Source organism: Anopheles bellator, chromosome 1 (assembly GCF_943735745.2).
Source record: "Anopheles bellator chromosome 1, idAnoBellAS_SP24_06.2, whole genome shotgun sequence".
Classification (NCBI taxonomy): Eukaryota; Metazoa; Arthropoda; class Insecta; order Diptera; family Culicidae; genus Anopheles; species Anopheles bellator.
In genome coordinates, this window is record NC_071285.1 from 10,293,602 (window position 1) to 10,306,487 (window position 12,886).

The 12,886-nt window shown below is 50.0% G+C and overlaps 1 protein-coding gene across 1 annotated transcript in view; it reads right to left on the minus strand.

The window, feature by feature from the left end:
* Positions 1–1,261: 1,261 nt before the first annotated feature.
* The window catches only part of LOC131205731 (methylosome subunit pICln-like), an 88,855-nt gene continuing 77,230 nt past the window's right edge, over positions 1,262–12,886 (minus strand). Inside the window, exons 2-4 of the mRNA XM_058197963.1 lie at positions 1,832–1,909; positions 1,347–1,759; positions 1,262–1,284 (exon numbers count right to left, since the gene is read on the minus strand). Coding sequence (XP_058053946.1) covers positions 1,262–1,284; positions 1,347–1,759; positions 1,832–1,909 — 514 coding nt within the window. The remainder of the gene's footprint in view (positions 1,285–1,346; positions 1,760–1,831; positions 1,910–12,886) is intronic.

Consider the following 12,886-nt stretch of genomic DNA (forward strand, 5'->3'; position numbering starts at 1 on the left):
TTCGCAGCGTTATTTAAAGCTATGGCGCTGGCAGTGCCGCTATTTACTTTGGCTATGCCGCTATTTACCTTTATTTACCTTTTATTTACTTTTACCACGGCCAAAGTTTAATTACGCTTCACTCCTCCTCCTTCGTGGTTTGATGCAGAATTCCTCCACAGCGGGGGGGCACGAGGGAGAGGGTTTCATGTAAGTATGTGATGCACCGGCCGCCGCCAGCTTAACAATCGCTAACGCACCAAGAGCCTGAACCTTGATTGACGCGGCCACTTGCACCGGAAACGCTGACTCTCGATTCGAACCCACGGTTGTACGGTTCTGCGTCGGAACGGGCCGGACGGACTCGTTGCCGTATCCCGCCGGTTCACGCCGGCGGCCCCCGGCAACGAGTCCCGTCCTCCAGAGGCTGACCAGGACCGAACAGCGGCACCGGCCCCGGAGACCCAGCGACACTCTCAGTATCGATCCTTCGGCGCCCGCTGGCCACGGCCGATCGCGGGGAACAATCCTTCGGAGCCTTCGCCATCCGCGTGTATAACGTTCGTGATCTCGGTCCCCTCCCGCGGACGGGGACGACGGTTTTTGAGAGCACGTTTGCAAAAGAGAATTCAATTTCCTTGCAAACGGCATAATTATACCCAAAAAGGTGCTCCTTTCCTGGAGATTCTTATTTTGGAGCTTCAAATAAAATAAAAACGGAGCAGGAGTCTATCCTTCTGGCCGTGGTAGTCACCAGTCTGTGTGTCTGTGTCCGTGCAACGGATGCGCAGGCTTCGTGCCGAGACGACCAGAAATTGCACTGTAATCAAAGGTTCGACGCAGAAACGCAGATACTCTCGCTGTGTCTGTGGTTGGCACAAAAAGAGGAGCCATGAATTAGTCAGCGACAGAGTTTGGTGAAAAATAGGTGCGCTTCTGGAACTCGAGGAAGAAATACCATAGCCACGTTAGCCATTGTTTCCTTTTATTCCTCCATTTTCTTTCCAAACAGTTAAAAAAGTTTACTGTTCTAGAAATCTGGCAAAATTTATGAATATTAACGTATTGCATTTTCGGAGAGCCCAATTCATCGTTTGCCCAATGCGAATTCGATTGAATCGGAATGGAACATAAAATATCCTTTAAGGGAAATGATTCTTTTTTTATTCTTTTTTTGTGTATTCTTTTTCCTTCCTCAATTCTTCGTTCTCATCCGCTTCCGTTAACTTCTTAAGTTTACTTATAATGTACATCTCAGATGCGCGATTCATTCACTATTTATTCATTCCGCGAATTTATCGTCGTCTGGAAAGTAAGAGAGGTTGGTTTGGTTCCATCATACCGCAAGCAAAGCATCCTATACTGACCGTCCAGCTGTAAGTTTCGCATTTCGCCAACTTCCGGCAAATCATCCACCTCGGCTTCCATGTAATCCTCGTCTTCGCTGACGTCCGAACCCGGATTCAGACTCTGGCATTCGCGCATGGCACCGCAAAATTCGTCCAATATTTGACTACTGCTGGGCAAAAACCAAATCTCTGTCATGGCCGCCTCCGAAGCGTCCGATTCGTGGCCTTCGTCATTTTCGCCCTCCTCATCTTCCAGATGCGCATTTCCGTTGTTCTCTGGGGGGCCTTGGTAGAAGCCAGGCCATACGAGATTTATGTCCAGCATTACGTAGATTCCTTGCACCGGAGCGGATGAAATGGCTTGCACTCCCACCCTAGGCCATGGAATGGAGATGCTGCTGTTCCGCTCCGCGCAGCTCCAGATACACGAGCTGTACGATGGAAAAGGGTTATGATGTACCGGCGATAAACCACCCACCGAGAACGCCAAAGTAGTTTCTTACCTTTCCGTTAAAAGAATCTTTCCAGCAAGAATGAAAATCGCTTCCCTGTGTTTCAAAATAGACTGTTCTTTTTGCACGCTAATTTTTGGCGTTCAAAACAGGGTGACTCGGTGAACAAGCGATTGGAATCTTTCAAAACTAGTCGCGGAAAAACCGGCCAAAGCTAACGGTTTTGCGGCGAGCAACTCTTTTCTAGCTTATTTGTTGCAGAGAATGTTAAAATTGATTAAGAATAAGCAAAAATTCATGTTCTGATATTTTTCACATCGAACGCACGCTATATTTATTTACGAAACTCTAAGTTCTTTTGCTTAGTCATCCGCGCGACCACTGCCGTACGAACAATTGATCGATCTGACCGTTTAACCGCTACTTTCATCTTTCATCGGCAAGAATTGATTCGGCAATATTATAATAAACGAGCAAATTTAGGATAAAATCGCGAAAATTGTAACCGCTGGTGGTTTGATTAGCGTATATCTTGAACCAAAGATAAAACCAACCTTATCTGCCATCATTCTCAAAATCTTGCATTCTTAGTCAAAAGCTTCTTTTGTGTATGAGTGGTTTGTGTCCTGGGAACAGAAGCTGGGAGCTTAGAACACTATAAATGTACCAAACACGAATTTCGCTGAAGAAACAAACGAAGCTTTAAAAACTAAAAGAATTCATGTTGCAAACATTCAAAAAACGAAGCCGCGATTGTTTAAACGTTAACCATTATTTACCAAATTTATCGATTGTAGATTTTGTGATTTTTCTGTTCCTTTATGTGGTCAGAGCTGATTCGTTAACTGCCTTGACCGACCGGCGATCAATAGATGGCAGGATCAGTCCGTTTTTTCATTTTCATCGTAGCAACGATTTCCAAACAAATGTTTAAATATTCTACTTCTATATTCAGAACTATTCATTACCGAATTTCTCTCGCTTTCCGCACGACCGGAAATGGCATGTGTGCGGCCGTAAGCTGTTTTTTTCCTTCCACCGAATCCTTCCCGATAAAACAATTCGCTCGCAACGAACCCCGGGCGGCCCGTCCCGGGTGTCGATGATTGTGTCCCATCGTTCGCGTTTCGCGCATTATTCGAGGGCACGAGCCGCGCCTGGGCACACGCCGTCCCGGGTCCCGGTAATTATGTGTTCCTGCGCACTCCCGCTCCGACGGTGCCGACCCGTCAGCGGATCCAAATCAAACAGGGTCCCTACGGTCCCTACACACAGCCACCATAAAAAGCAGCATACGTTCCGCCTGATTACCTATGCACCCCTTTTCGGTCCCGATTGCCGTTCGATCCGGGTTCGAAGTAAAACTATTAAACCGACGAACTTTCGTCGTGCATCTGTTCGCGTAGCTCTCTCGGCACACGGAACCCGGAATCATAATCGGGAAAATGAATAAAAAAAACACGGCACGCATCGAACGCACCGAAAATCGATCGAACGCGCCGGGACGAAAACCCGGTGGTTCGATTTTCCGGCCCCGTTTCGTCGGGTTGGACGAGGGGTCCGAAGCCAGGGCTACGAAAGGGCTACGTCGAAAGTGCAACTGCACGCCGGATGAGTGCCGTAGTCTCGCGTTCGGCGCAGGCCCCCGATATTTCAGCGCAAGGCCCGTTTTTTGCCGGAACCCCTCAGGGTTTTTTTGCCGAGGCCATCGCCTTAGTTCACCCCTCAGCAGTCGAGTGGAGTGTAAAAAAATCACCCCTCAGCGGAGCGGACGAACAAAGCCGTGGCCAAAAACGTGGCCGCTTCTTCAGATTGACGCAGTGCTTCGGAGGGGTTTTTTTTGTATGCAAACGGCCACCACCGAGGGATGCTCCCTTTCTTCGTAAATGGTGGACGTAAAAAAAAAGGTTGGCATTTCCGTTGGCTGCTGGCGTGTTAGTGTGAGTGCCCTGGACCTGGCGAGGGGAACGAAGTGAGGTCATTCGCGTGGCCAAGGATTCGGTGTGTGTTCGGTACCCTCTTGCCAATTTTTTGTCCTTCCCGCAAACCACCTGCGTCCTTTCGGTGTGTGAGTCCCGGTTTTTTCTTCGCCGACCGAAGAGTTTTCCCGAGTGGAACATCTTTTCCGTCCCCTCCGCCCGTAACGTGGGTTCCACCCCCAGGAGCGGAGCGACAGAGAGAGAGAGAGAGAGAGAGAAAGAGGACACCCCACTCATAAGGACGAAGAAAAATTGGTGATTTCGATCCACTTTTCGTGCTGCGAAGCTTCGTGTAATGTGAGATTAAATTATGACCGACGGAACCCCCGCCGGGGGCTCCCGTGTCATGGCGCCGAATCGGCACCATCTGTGGCGTCGGAACGGAAGTGTATCTTCTGTAGCCATGAGATTTTTATTGGCATTTTCCGAGAAGACATTTTTCCCTGGCGAAAACCACTGTCTTTCATAATTGATGGCAGAACCCTAGGAGAAATCAATATTAGAATAAGCTCCTATTTTGAGTCGCATTCTTTTTGGAGCCTTAGTTGGCAAACTTTGAAGCCGTTTTGAAACCAACTTTGAAGATCATCGCTCAATCAGCAAGCAATATTAAGCTGGCTTCGAAGATTCATCATCATTCGTCAATGCTTTGCCAATCGCTTAATTCAAGCGATCCCTCCAAAAGCATTACCAGATTGAAGGAATCGGTGCTTAAAATCATCGAACAGACATGTGAGTTCGGAAGCCAAGAGTTGAAACCAAAGATAAAGTTGTGGTCGAAATTTCGATCAAAAGCTCTTCTAGGGTTGATCGAATTTCTGAGGACATAAGAGATTCTTCTTAATACTAAAAACGAAAACATTTACGTAAAAAGTATTCCAATTATTCGAGACTATGAGCGACAATAGCTCAATGAGCTTCTCAACGTAATGAACGCTGCAATCAATCGGTCAGCAAAATGTGAACTAAATACGCTGCACGTGTCCCCGCTGACCTACGGTGCGGGTCGGTGATAATAATCACTCTGCCCTCTGACTAAATGGCCTAATGAACGCGCAATGGGTCCGCTAAATACCTCAAATTAAACACATCGGCGCGCGGCCGATCGCTTCGATTGGTTCCTGATCGGCGCACAAATTAAAAATCACACTCTCCAACCCGAGCGCCGAGCGCAATCGAACCGTAATTATGCGCCAATCAACAACCGGCCGCCGAGCCGGTCAACTATCAACCATATTGGCCGCATACTTTCGTCGTCATCGTATCAAAGCCATCAAAGGGAAGTTCTGGTGGCAACCCGCGCTCTTCCCCCGGGGTGGGTCGCCACAAAATCGATTGGAAATTTAAACTGACACGCGATGCACAACAAAGTGAAAAGATCGGGTCCGGGTCGGAGGAGTGGCGGGTTGTATGTGTCGGCGACGAAGAAAGCCCTCCGCCACCCGCCCGCAGTTCCGTTTCGGTAATTTATGGGCCCGGGGGGGTCTATCGGTAGGCCCTGGGACCAGTTATTGGGCTTCCGCACGAAAGCCGCCGTTGCCGGCGACAATGCGAACTATTGGTGGTGGCACTAACATAGTGGCCACAACCACCACCATCACCGTCGTCGTCGTCGTCGTCGGTGGTGTGCAATTTAAATAACATTGGCCACCACCATGTGTGTCTCGTTCCCGAGCGGGTGCGATCGATGGCCCCCTCCCGATGTTCGGGTTTCGTGGTGGGATTCGGGACATCTGCAGCCGATTCGGGGAGCTACGCCGAGACGTTGATGGCAAACAAACTATGGCTTAATTACGGGCAAGGAATCGAATGGTTTGTTTGCGGGTTGTTTGGTGAACCATTGTACCATCCACCTACAGGGGCCACAAGGACACGCGCTACCAGATACAAAAACAGGAGAGAGCAAACGAAAAAAAACCCATGAGCCCTTCGCGCTGGCGAGCGCAAATCATCTCATTTAATGGCCGTGAATCCGGCTTGGCTCTGGGCTGGTCGACGCGCCGACAGGACATCCGTGTGGTGAGATTACGCGGGATGCGAGTCGTCCTTACCCTCGCACCGAGTTCCACGCGTTCAAGATTCACCCCCCTAGAAGTAGGAGCTAAGGATTTTTTTGCTATCCATTTCTCTCCCTGCTTTCTTTATGCTAGCCACGGATTTCCTGGTGGTCCTCGGTTCTGGCCGGGGACTTGTTGTTTACCCGTGGAGAAAGAGAGAGCGACCGAGCCACCGTGAAAGCCCACAGTGAGGCCGCAGATTGTGCGTCATATTTGTACAGTGAAGGACACGCTTTTCGCCGCACTTTCGGACAGAATATTAAATCATGCTAAATGGAATATTTAAATTAAAACAAACCAAATATTGGAATGTAGATTCCAGCGACCTCAAGGACCATCTACTGCAAGTCCAGCCATTCTATAGATCGAAGGCTCATCGCTCGAACCTCTGAAGTGTCGGATTGATTGATCTGGATTTTTCCCTGGCCATTTGCCAAACCGGAGGCACCCACTGTACGGGGCCATGTAATAAGTTTTCTTTTTCCCCGGCACGTAACAAAAGAAAAATCGCGCCCAGAATTTGGGTGGCACTCTCGGAAACTTGATTCTTTTGTCATTTTCACTCCCACCCGCGGTCACTCCCGGAACGCATCCCGGCACTGCTTCGCGACTGCATAATAAATTCATTTTTAATTAAAATATTGGCACGATGGGCCACACCCGGCCTCGGCCGGCCGTGCAATCAGCCGAGAAAATCGGACCGAAATTTCTTCATCGGGAGGCGGGACCCGACGGTTTCCGATCGGTTTAATGATTTTTGCAACCCCAGCCCGTGGACCCACCACGGAACGGAACGGACTTTCTTCTCTACGGAGGGCGTAACACGCGTACGCACCGGAAGACGGATTGCAACATTTCCTTAATGAAATTCATCGAAATGAATTTTTATCTCGATCTCGTTATCCCCTCGACGGTATCCCCAGCCGGGTTTTCGGGCGCAGGCCAACCGTGGCCACCTCCGTTCGTTCCAATTCATCAACCCGCCCGCGCCCGGCTTCCTTCCGAGTGTTCCCTATTCCTATTTACATATAATTAATCGTAACTACCGATCCCTAGCCGGTGTCGGTGAAGTTGGCGAAGCGTTCAGTCTCGGCGGCCTCGAGTAAATCTGGTGTCCGATTACAGTGCAGTTTTCCCGGACCCGGCCGCGGCAGTAAGGACGCACCACTCCACCGCCGAAGGATAATCGGACAGGTCATTTGCGTCTGGGGCGTAAGGGCACTCCGGAGATTGGCTTCCGGAATTGCCGACACACAATCGTCGGTCGGTCTCCAATTTACATCACTTGACTTTGATTTCGACGGCTCACGGTGGGTTCCGAACGAACGGAGTGTTGGCAAAAATGTGCAAAAGAAAGGTCCAAAAGTGAATTCAATCACACAAAGAAGTTAGATTGCTTAACTCCATATGCTCTCCTGTTACTTTCTACTAGGTGATCGGATTCTTATCGGATCGGAGATTCGGAACAGCGTTTAAAGTCCTCCAACTGTGACCATTGTTTCACCTTCGGTTTAGCCGAGATCGTCACTTTATGGCCATCCCACCGGCAACCCTTCCTCCGCAGTGCGCGTTAAACATACCGCAACAACGTGATGATGGATTGATGAGCGACAGACACCGGTAGACTCGACCCCCGGACCGGGTTAATCCTGGCTCATCAGGCTCAACCCTTTCGCGCTGCCAGTCGGAGCGGCCCCGGCGGGCAACACCCCGGCGGGCCTGACCGGGCGGACCACCCCCCAAAAACCCGACCGACCATCGCAGCATCGTGTGGCGGCGTGTGGCCGCCCGACGCGCGTCATGTTTTCCCCGGTGCCGGGAGATCTTCATCAACCGCCCGTCCCGGTCGTCGTCGGTTCCTCGTTCCGTCTTCCTCGGGCAGCAAAAGGGGCGTGAAAATGAGTTAACAAATGTATCCGCGCCCTTTATCTTGATCCTATTAGTTTATTGCGTAAATTCTGCACGTTTCATGTTTCGCCTCATAACGGGCCGGCGTGGAGTTATGACGGGGCGCAGGGGTGCAGGAGCTCCGCGGGAGCGGACTCATTACGTCGGGGGTTTGGTCGGCAGAAATCATTAGTGGCCGTTGTCACGCTGGTGGTGGGGAGGGTTCGATACGTGCAGACACGACATCGACACCGCCACTCGGCACCGCCAGGAAGCTGTGTGACCGTTGATTGCGCCCGGAGGTGTGCGTGCGTGCGTGGATGGCCCCCGGGGGACACGGAACCAGGGCGCAACAATGAGGCTGTTGATTGTGCGAAAACCAGGAGCACGTGATGGTGTAATAAATGTGTTATGACCTTGCCGGGAAAAGATGCCGGATCCTGTTTCGGAGCGAAAGACTCCGGAGTTCCTAAAGTCGGATCTCCAAATGGATCTCTATCGGTGCGGATGGTCACAAATTTACATTCTAAACGGTTATCTCGTAATTCGCCTTCATTAGCTCCACTCAATGTGATAATTTCCCTCGCTCGCGGGGGCCAGCATTCATCATCAATTCAAAACCCGGGGCATCGGACCACCGATTTGGGACCGTGACAATGTCACCGGGGCCTCGGCTGGCTGACCATTAGAGCGACACCGGAAACCACTTTACCACTTACGCCCAGGCCCCGAACAAAACAACGGCGGCCCCAACCAGAGAACAATCATAAAAAAACCCTCCACAATTTCACGCTCGATAGCATTAGTTTCTTACGGAAGGCGGTCACGAGTCACAATGGCCCAGCGGTCCCTCCCCACCTAATCGTACCGAAGGGAAGGGAAAAGACAAGAAAAAAGTGTCCCCAAAAACCGGGGAAAAAACAAACGGCAACGGACGGCAACAGCGCTTATCGTCCGCCGTCAGACATCGGAAGCCGTCAGCAAGACGATAAAGACGGGCTAGTTCCTGATAATTACAAGTCACTTTACCGGTCCCCGGTCCCGACGGACTCGGGGGTTTTCCTGTTGGCTTAGTCCGAAGAGAAAACCACAAAAACCACAACAACCGACCGAGAGGACCGAGAACTCGGACGTCTCCGACTAAACAACAACAAATTACTTAGCTCACTTGTTCCACATTCGTGTAATTATCCCGAGTTCCCCCCGGGAATGGACTTTTGACTCGCGCCGGACATCCCCAAAAGGACGGAACTTTCTCAGAAGAAGTTGGGCAGCAATTTGAAACCGCGGTAAGGCGAGAAGCAGAAATTAAGAAACTTCGTCGGCCCACAGGATCACAGGTCCTCGGAATCCCTAGACCCTCGGGAATCACACCTCGGCGCTCCCGTCCTGTGTTCCCGCGGACTATTGTTTTTAATTACAGGGTTTACGGGGGGGCCGCCTGAAGCGAAGCGAGGGATTTAAACAGGGATTCAGACGGAGCTGAAGTTATTTTCCATTTCCGTCTGCCCGGCCGCCGATGCTGTGCAGGAATATTGGTGTGGCCCTAATCTGCCCCGGACGGATCTCCGACAGAGAGGTCAGTTCAGCACGCCGCGAAGCGAACTTTATTTACTTTCGCCGCTTGCAAGATGTTGCGCCTCACGAAGCGTCCCTTGCGACTTCCTTGGGACACGGGAAGACCATCAATTAAAGTCCGCTTTGCCGGGTTTGTCGCAGTGCCCGTCAAATTGGGCGTTGACCGTTGACATGTCCAACGGACGGTCAACAACAGCAGCAGCAGGGCGCATCCCTAACTCACCTGGAGCCGGAGCTAATTGTTGGAAACCCCGTATGAAAAGTCAAACAATAGGGACCAATAGGTGTGTACACCCCACGCACACACGGGCGTAATCGGCCATCGGGTGTCGGCCACGGTTCAATGGTGCCCGCTCCAGTCCTGGGAAGGGCGAATCCACCGCCCGCTGACCAAATGGCTTCGGAACGGACCGAGGAGAACAAACAGAGAGAGAGAGAGAGCGGTGTGTCCGCCTCGGAGGAGTGTTGACCGTAACGAAGTTTGCGCTTCCAACGGCAGCAGCAACAGTTGTTGGTCGCGCCCGAAGACCGTAATAATTATTCCGTAATCCGCGTATAATAACCAACTCTCCGTGGAAGTCCCGGAAAGAGGATCTCGGACGACGAGGACCGTAATTAATTTACCCAAACGCTCGCACCGCCGCCGCCGCCGCGTGGTCAGTGTTTTCTTTTGGGGTGTTTTCGCAACTTTCTTGTCCGTGCCCCGTCCGGACTGGCCATTTGGTGGCTTTACTTTTCGGTAGTTCCGGAGGGGGGATTAGCGTCCTCGGAGAGGGCTGTCCGGCACGTTAGCGCTTTCACGGAACACTTGAACACAACGTTAGTAGGTGCTGCTGCCAGGGGGCCGGCAGCTTTAATTACGTCGTTTGGTGTGTCCGCAATTCCGTTTCCATTAGAAAGTCAACTTGACGATGGTCAGTGCCTCGATTTGTCTGATCCGATTTGTTGCTGTTTTGACTTTATGTCCTTTTGAGGCACTTATTTTTAATGAGTATATTATTTGAAAGGTTTGCTTAATTGGTTTCATAATTTTAAGTTACTGTACTTACAGTACTTTGCCAATAACTTCATTCACTGCAGCATGTGTGCTCCCACCCTAACGAAGGACACGCTGTCCCCGTTTTATGACCGACTCTTGTAACCTTTCGGGAGAAGCAACAGACCGGACAGTGCGGATGCATCGGTCGGCTGGCCTCCGCTCCGTGTTCGAATGTGTATTTAACAAATCACTTATCACCTCCTTCCCGGCTTCCCGACGAAACGCCGACTTCTTCGGGGCCGAGTGGCCGGTCCGCTTCCCACCTTCCCGCAGCATTCGTCACGCACAGATTGATGGTAAATCTAACGTGAAATTAGTAAATTATCGGCCCCGGACGAGTGCGCCCGGTGAGAGACGGAGAGAGAAGATTAACGGTCAGTGAGTCCGTTCCCCGAAAAAAAACATCCCAAACACCTCTCGTGGTCAAGACTTCTCCTTGTTGGCACCTTCCGATGGTTGTTCGATCGATCGACCGGGGCCTTCGGTGCAGCGGTCACGGGATTTTTTCGCCTCGCAACGAGCCGCGCGATAAGAGGAAAGACAAATTAGTGACCCGCGGACGTGCCACGAGCGGATCCTGCTCGCCGGCAAACGACGAGGATCCCCCCGAGGGTCGAGCCGTCGAGCCGGTGGAGCACCCTGGTAAACATAAATAACAAATTCGATAATCTTGTACCAAAGTGTTAAGTTATTTGACTTTTCCATTTGTACCTCGTCGGTTGGGGTTTTTTTTCTTCTTCCGTTCCCCGTTAAGAAGGTCTCGTTGGGGAGATGCGTTCGGCCTCCTTTACGACCCCTTGCGGGGCCGACCGTCAGACCCACCGTGTGTCACTGTGAAAAAATGTTAATTTCCATGTTCTTGCTGCTTGGCGGCCGAAGGTGCGCCGCAACGCGCATTAAGAAGAAAGACGCGTCAAGCAAGAAAGCCTTTCGGACGATGGCCTCTCCTTCGGGCGGAGCGGGATCGGAGCGAAGCTGGAAATCGAATTTTTAAAAACTGCATCAATATGCGCGAAAGAAAGGCTGCGGGCTGGAATGTGGCCGCATGATGGAACGAATATCTGCGGCGGATTGTGACAAACGAAACGAGCGCCCCGAAACAACCCGTTAAATATTGATGAAGCCTCGATACAAACGACTTTTATACATTACGAAACAGTAATGTTGTTAATTTATTTGGTTGTTAAATGCCTTTAAAATCGTTGATTGCCAGTTGATTCTGTCAGATTCTGTCAGAATTTTATTTCTCAACGACCAGGGAATAGTTTGCCTTCTCTGGATATATCTGCTAACGAGTCTACGTTCGGCCGGGGTCTCGAAGCCACAGTCCCAAAAGGTCTGTACTTACATTATTATCTAACAACTCTACTATACTCAGTTCAGAAAAGGTTCAGCAGATTCGTCGGGATTGGGGTTCACTTTCCGTCCGTAACATGCCTACGACTCTAGAACTAGGCGATTGTTGCTAACCATTCAAACAACACAAAACACAGGCGGCGCTTCACATTCCTGCAACCCTCAATCTTGTGGCTTCAGCACGAGCGATAAGGCGGACGCTGTGATAAGGTTGCCATTTCGCAGGACTAAGTGACCGCAATTAATCGCGATTTATCGCCCTTACAATCTTCAGTGTATCAGTGTAGTGTCAGTGTAAAGATATAGGGGGGAACCAAAAGGTGGTTGGATTTTAAGCTACCGATTCCACCCCGATTCCAATTGACTTTTAAAACATCAAACTTAATTCTGAAAACATTTAAACATTTAGTAAAAACTTTGACATTTGTGAAATGGGACGCTATACGCTTACAGAAAATTGGAAAATATGAAAACTAAATTTTCAAAGTTGTGAATCTTCAATTCAAACTGTGCGAAATTTGAAAAGATCATTTTCACCTTGAAGGTTATGGTAATAATCAAAATTGTGATATTTGGGACTCAAAAAACCCACGCGGCTGAGGCTGTGGCTCTTTAATAATTTTATGACTTACTTTCCAATCGCTTTATTAACGTAAAAATGGAATGCAAAGATATTGAAAATTATACGAACTGAAGTTGACCATCAGTTAACCATTTATTCTTGCCTAGCCTTGCCTGGTAGAAGCTACAGTAGCACTCTCAGCAACGCCACAGAACCTGTTCCTGTTGTAGAAAAATTAAATTAATAACAGGTAAGCGTCCGAAAGGTAATTCAATTACCGGCACAAAATTATTGATGATTTCTGTCGTGCCGTGGCCACATACGCTGGAAGATGCTGCCGCTGATTGCAACCCACCGGAACCGGTGTCCGGGACCGCGCTTCGTCGTCGTCGTCGCCATCAACCCCAATCGATCCACGGCCGGTTTATCAATCCTAAAACTATTTATTAAGCACGGTTCCCGCCGTATAATCTCAACCGGGCCGGTCAACGAGTCCCCAAAATTACGGCCACCATTCCGGAAAGCCGCTAAAATATGCTGCCTTTTATTGAAAACTTCGTAAGCATCGTATCGAATTTTTTTACCGAAACATCGAACCGACCCCAAACTCGGACATTATTTATCATTAAAATTATCACCAACCACACG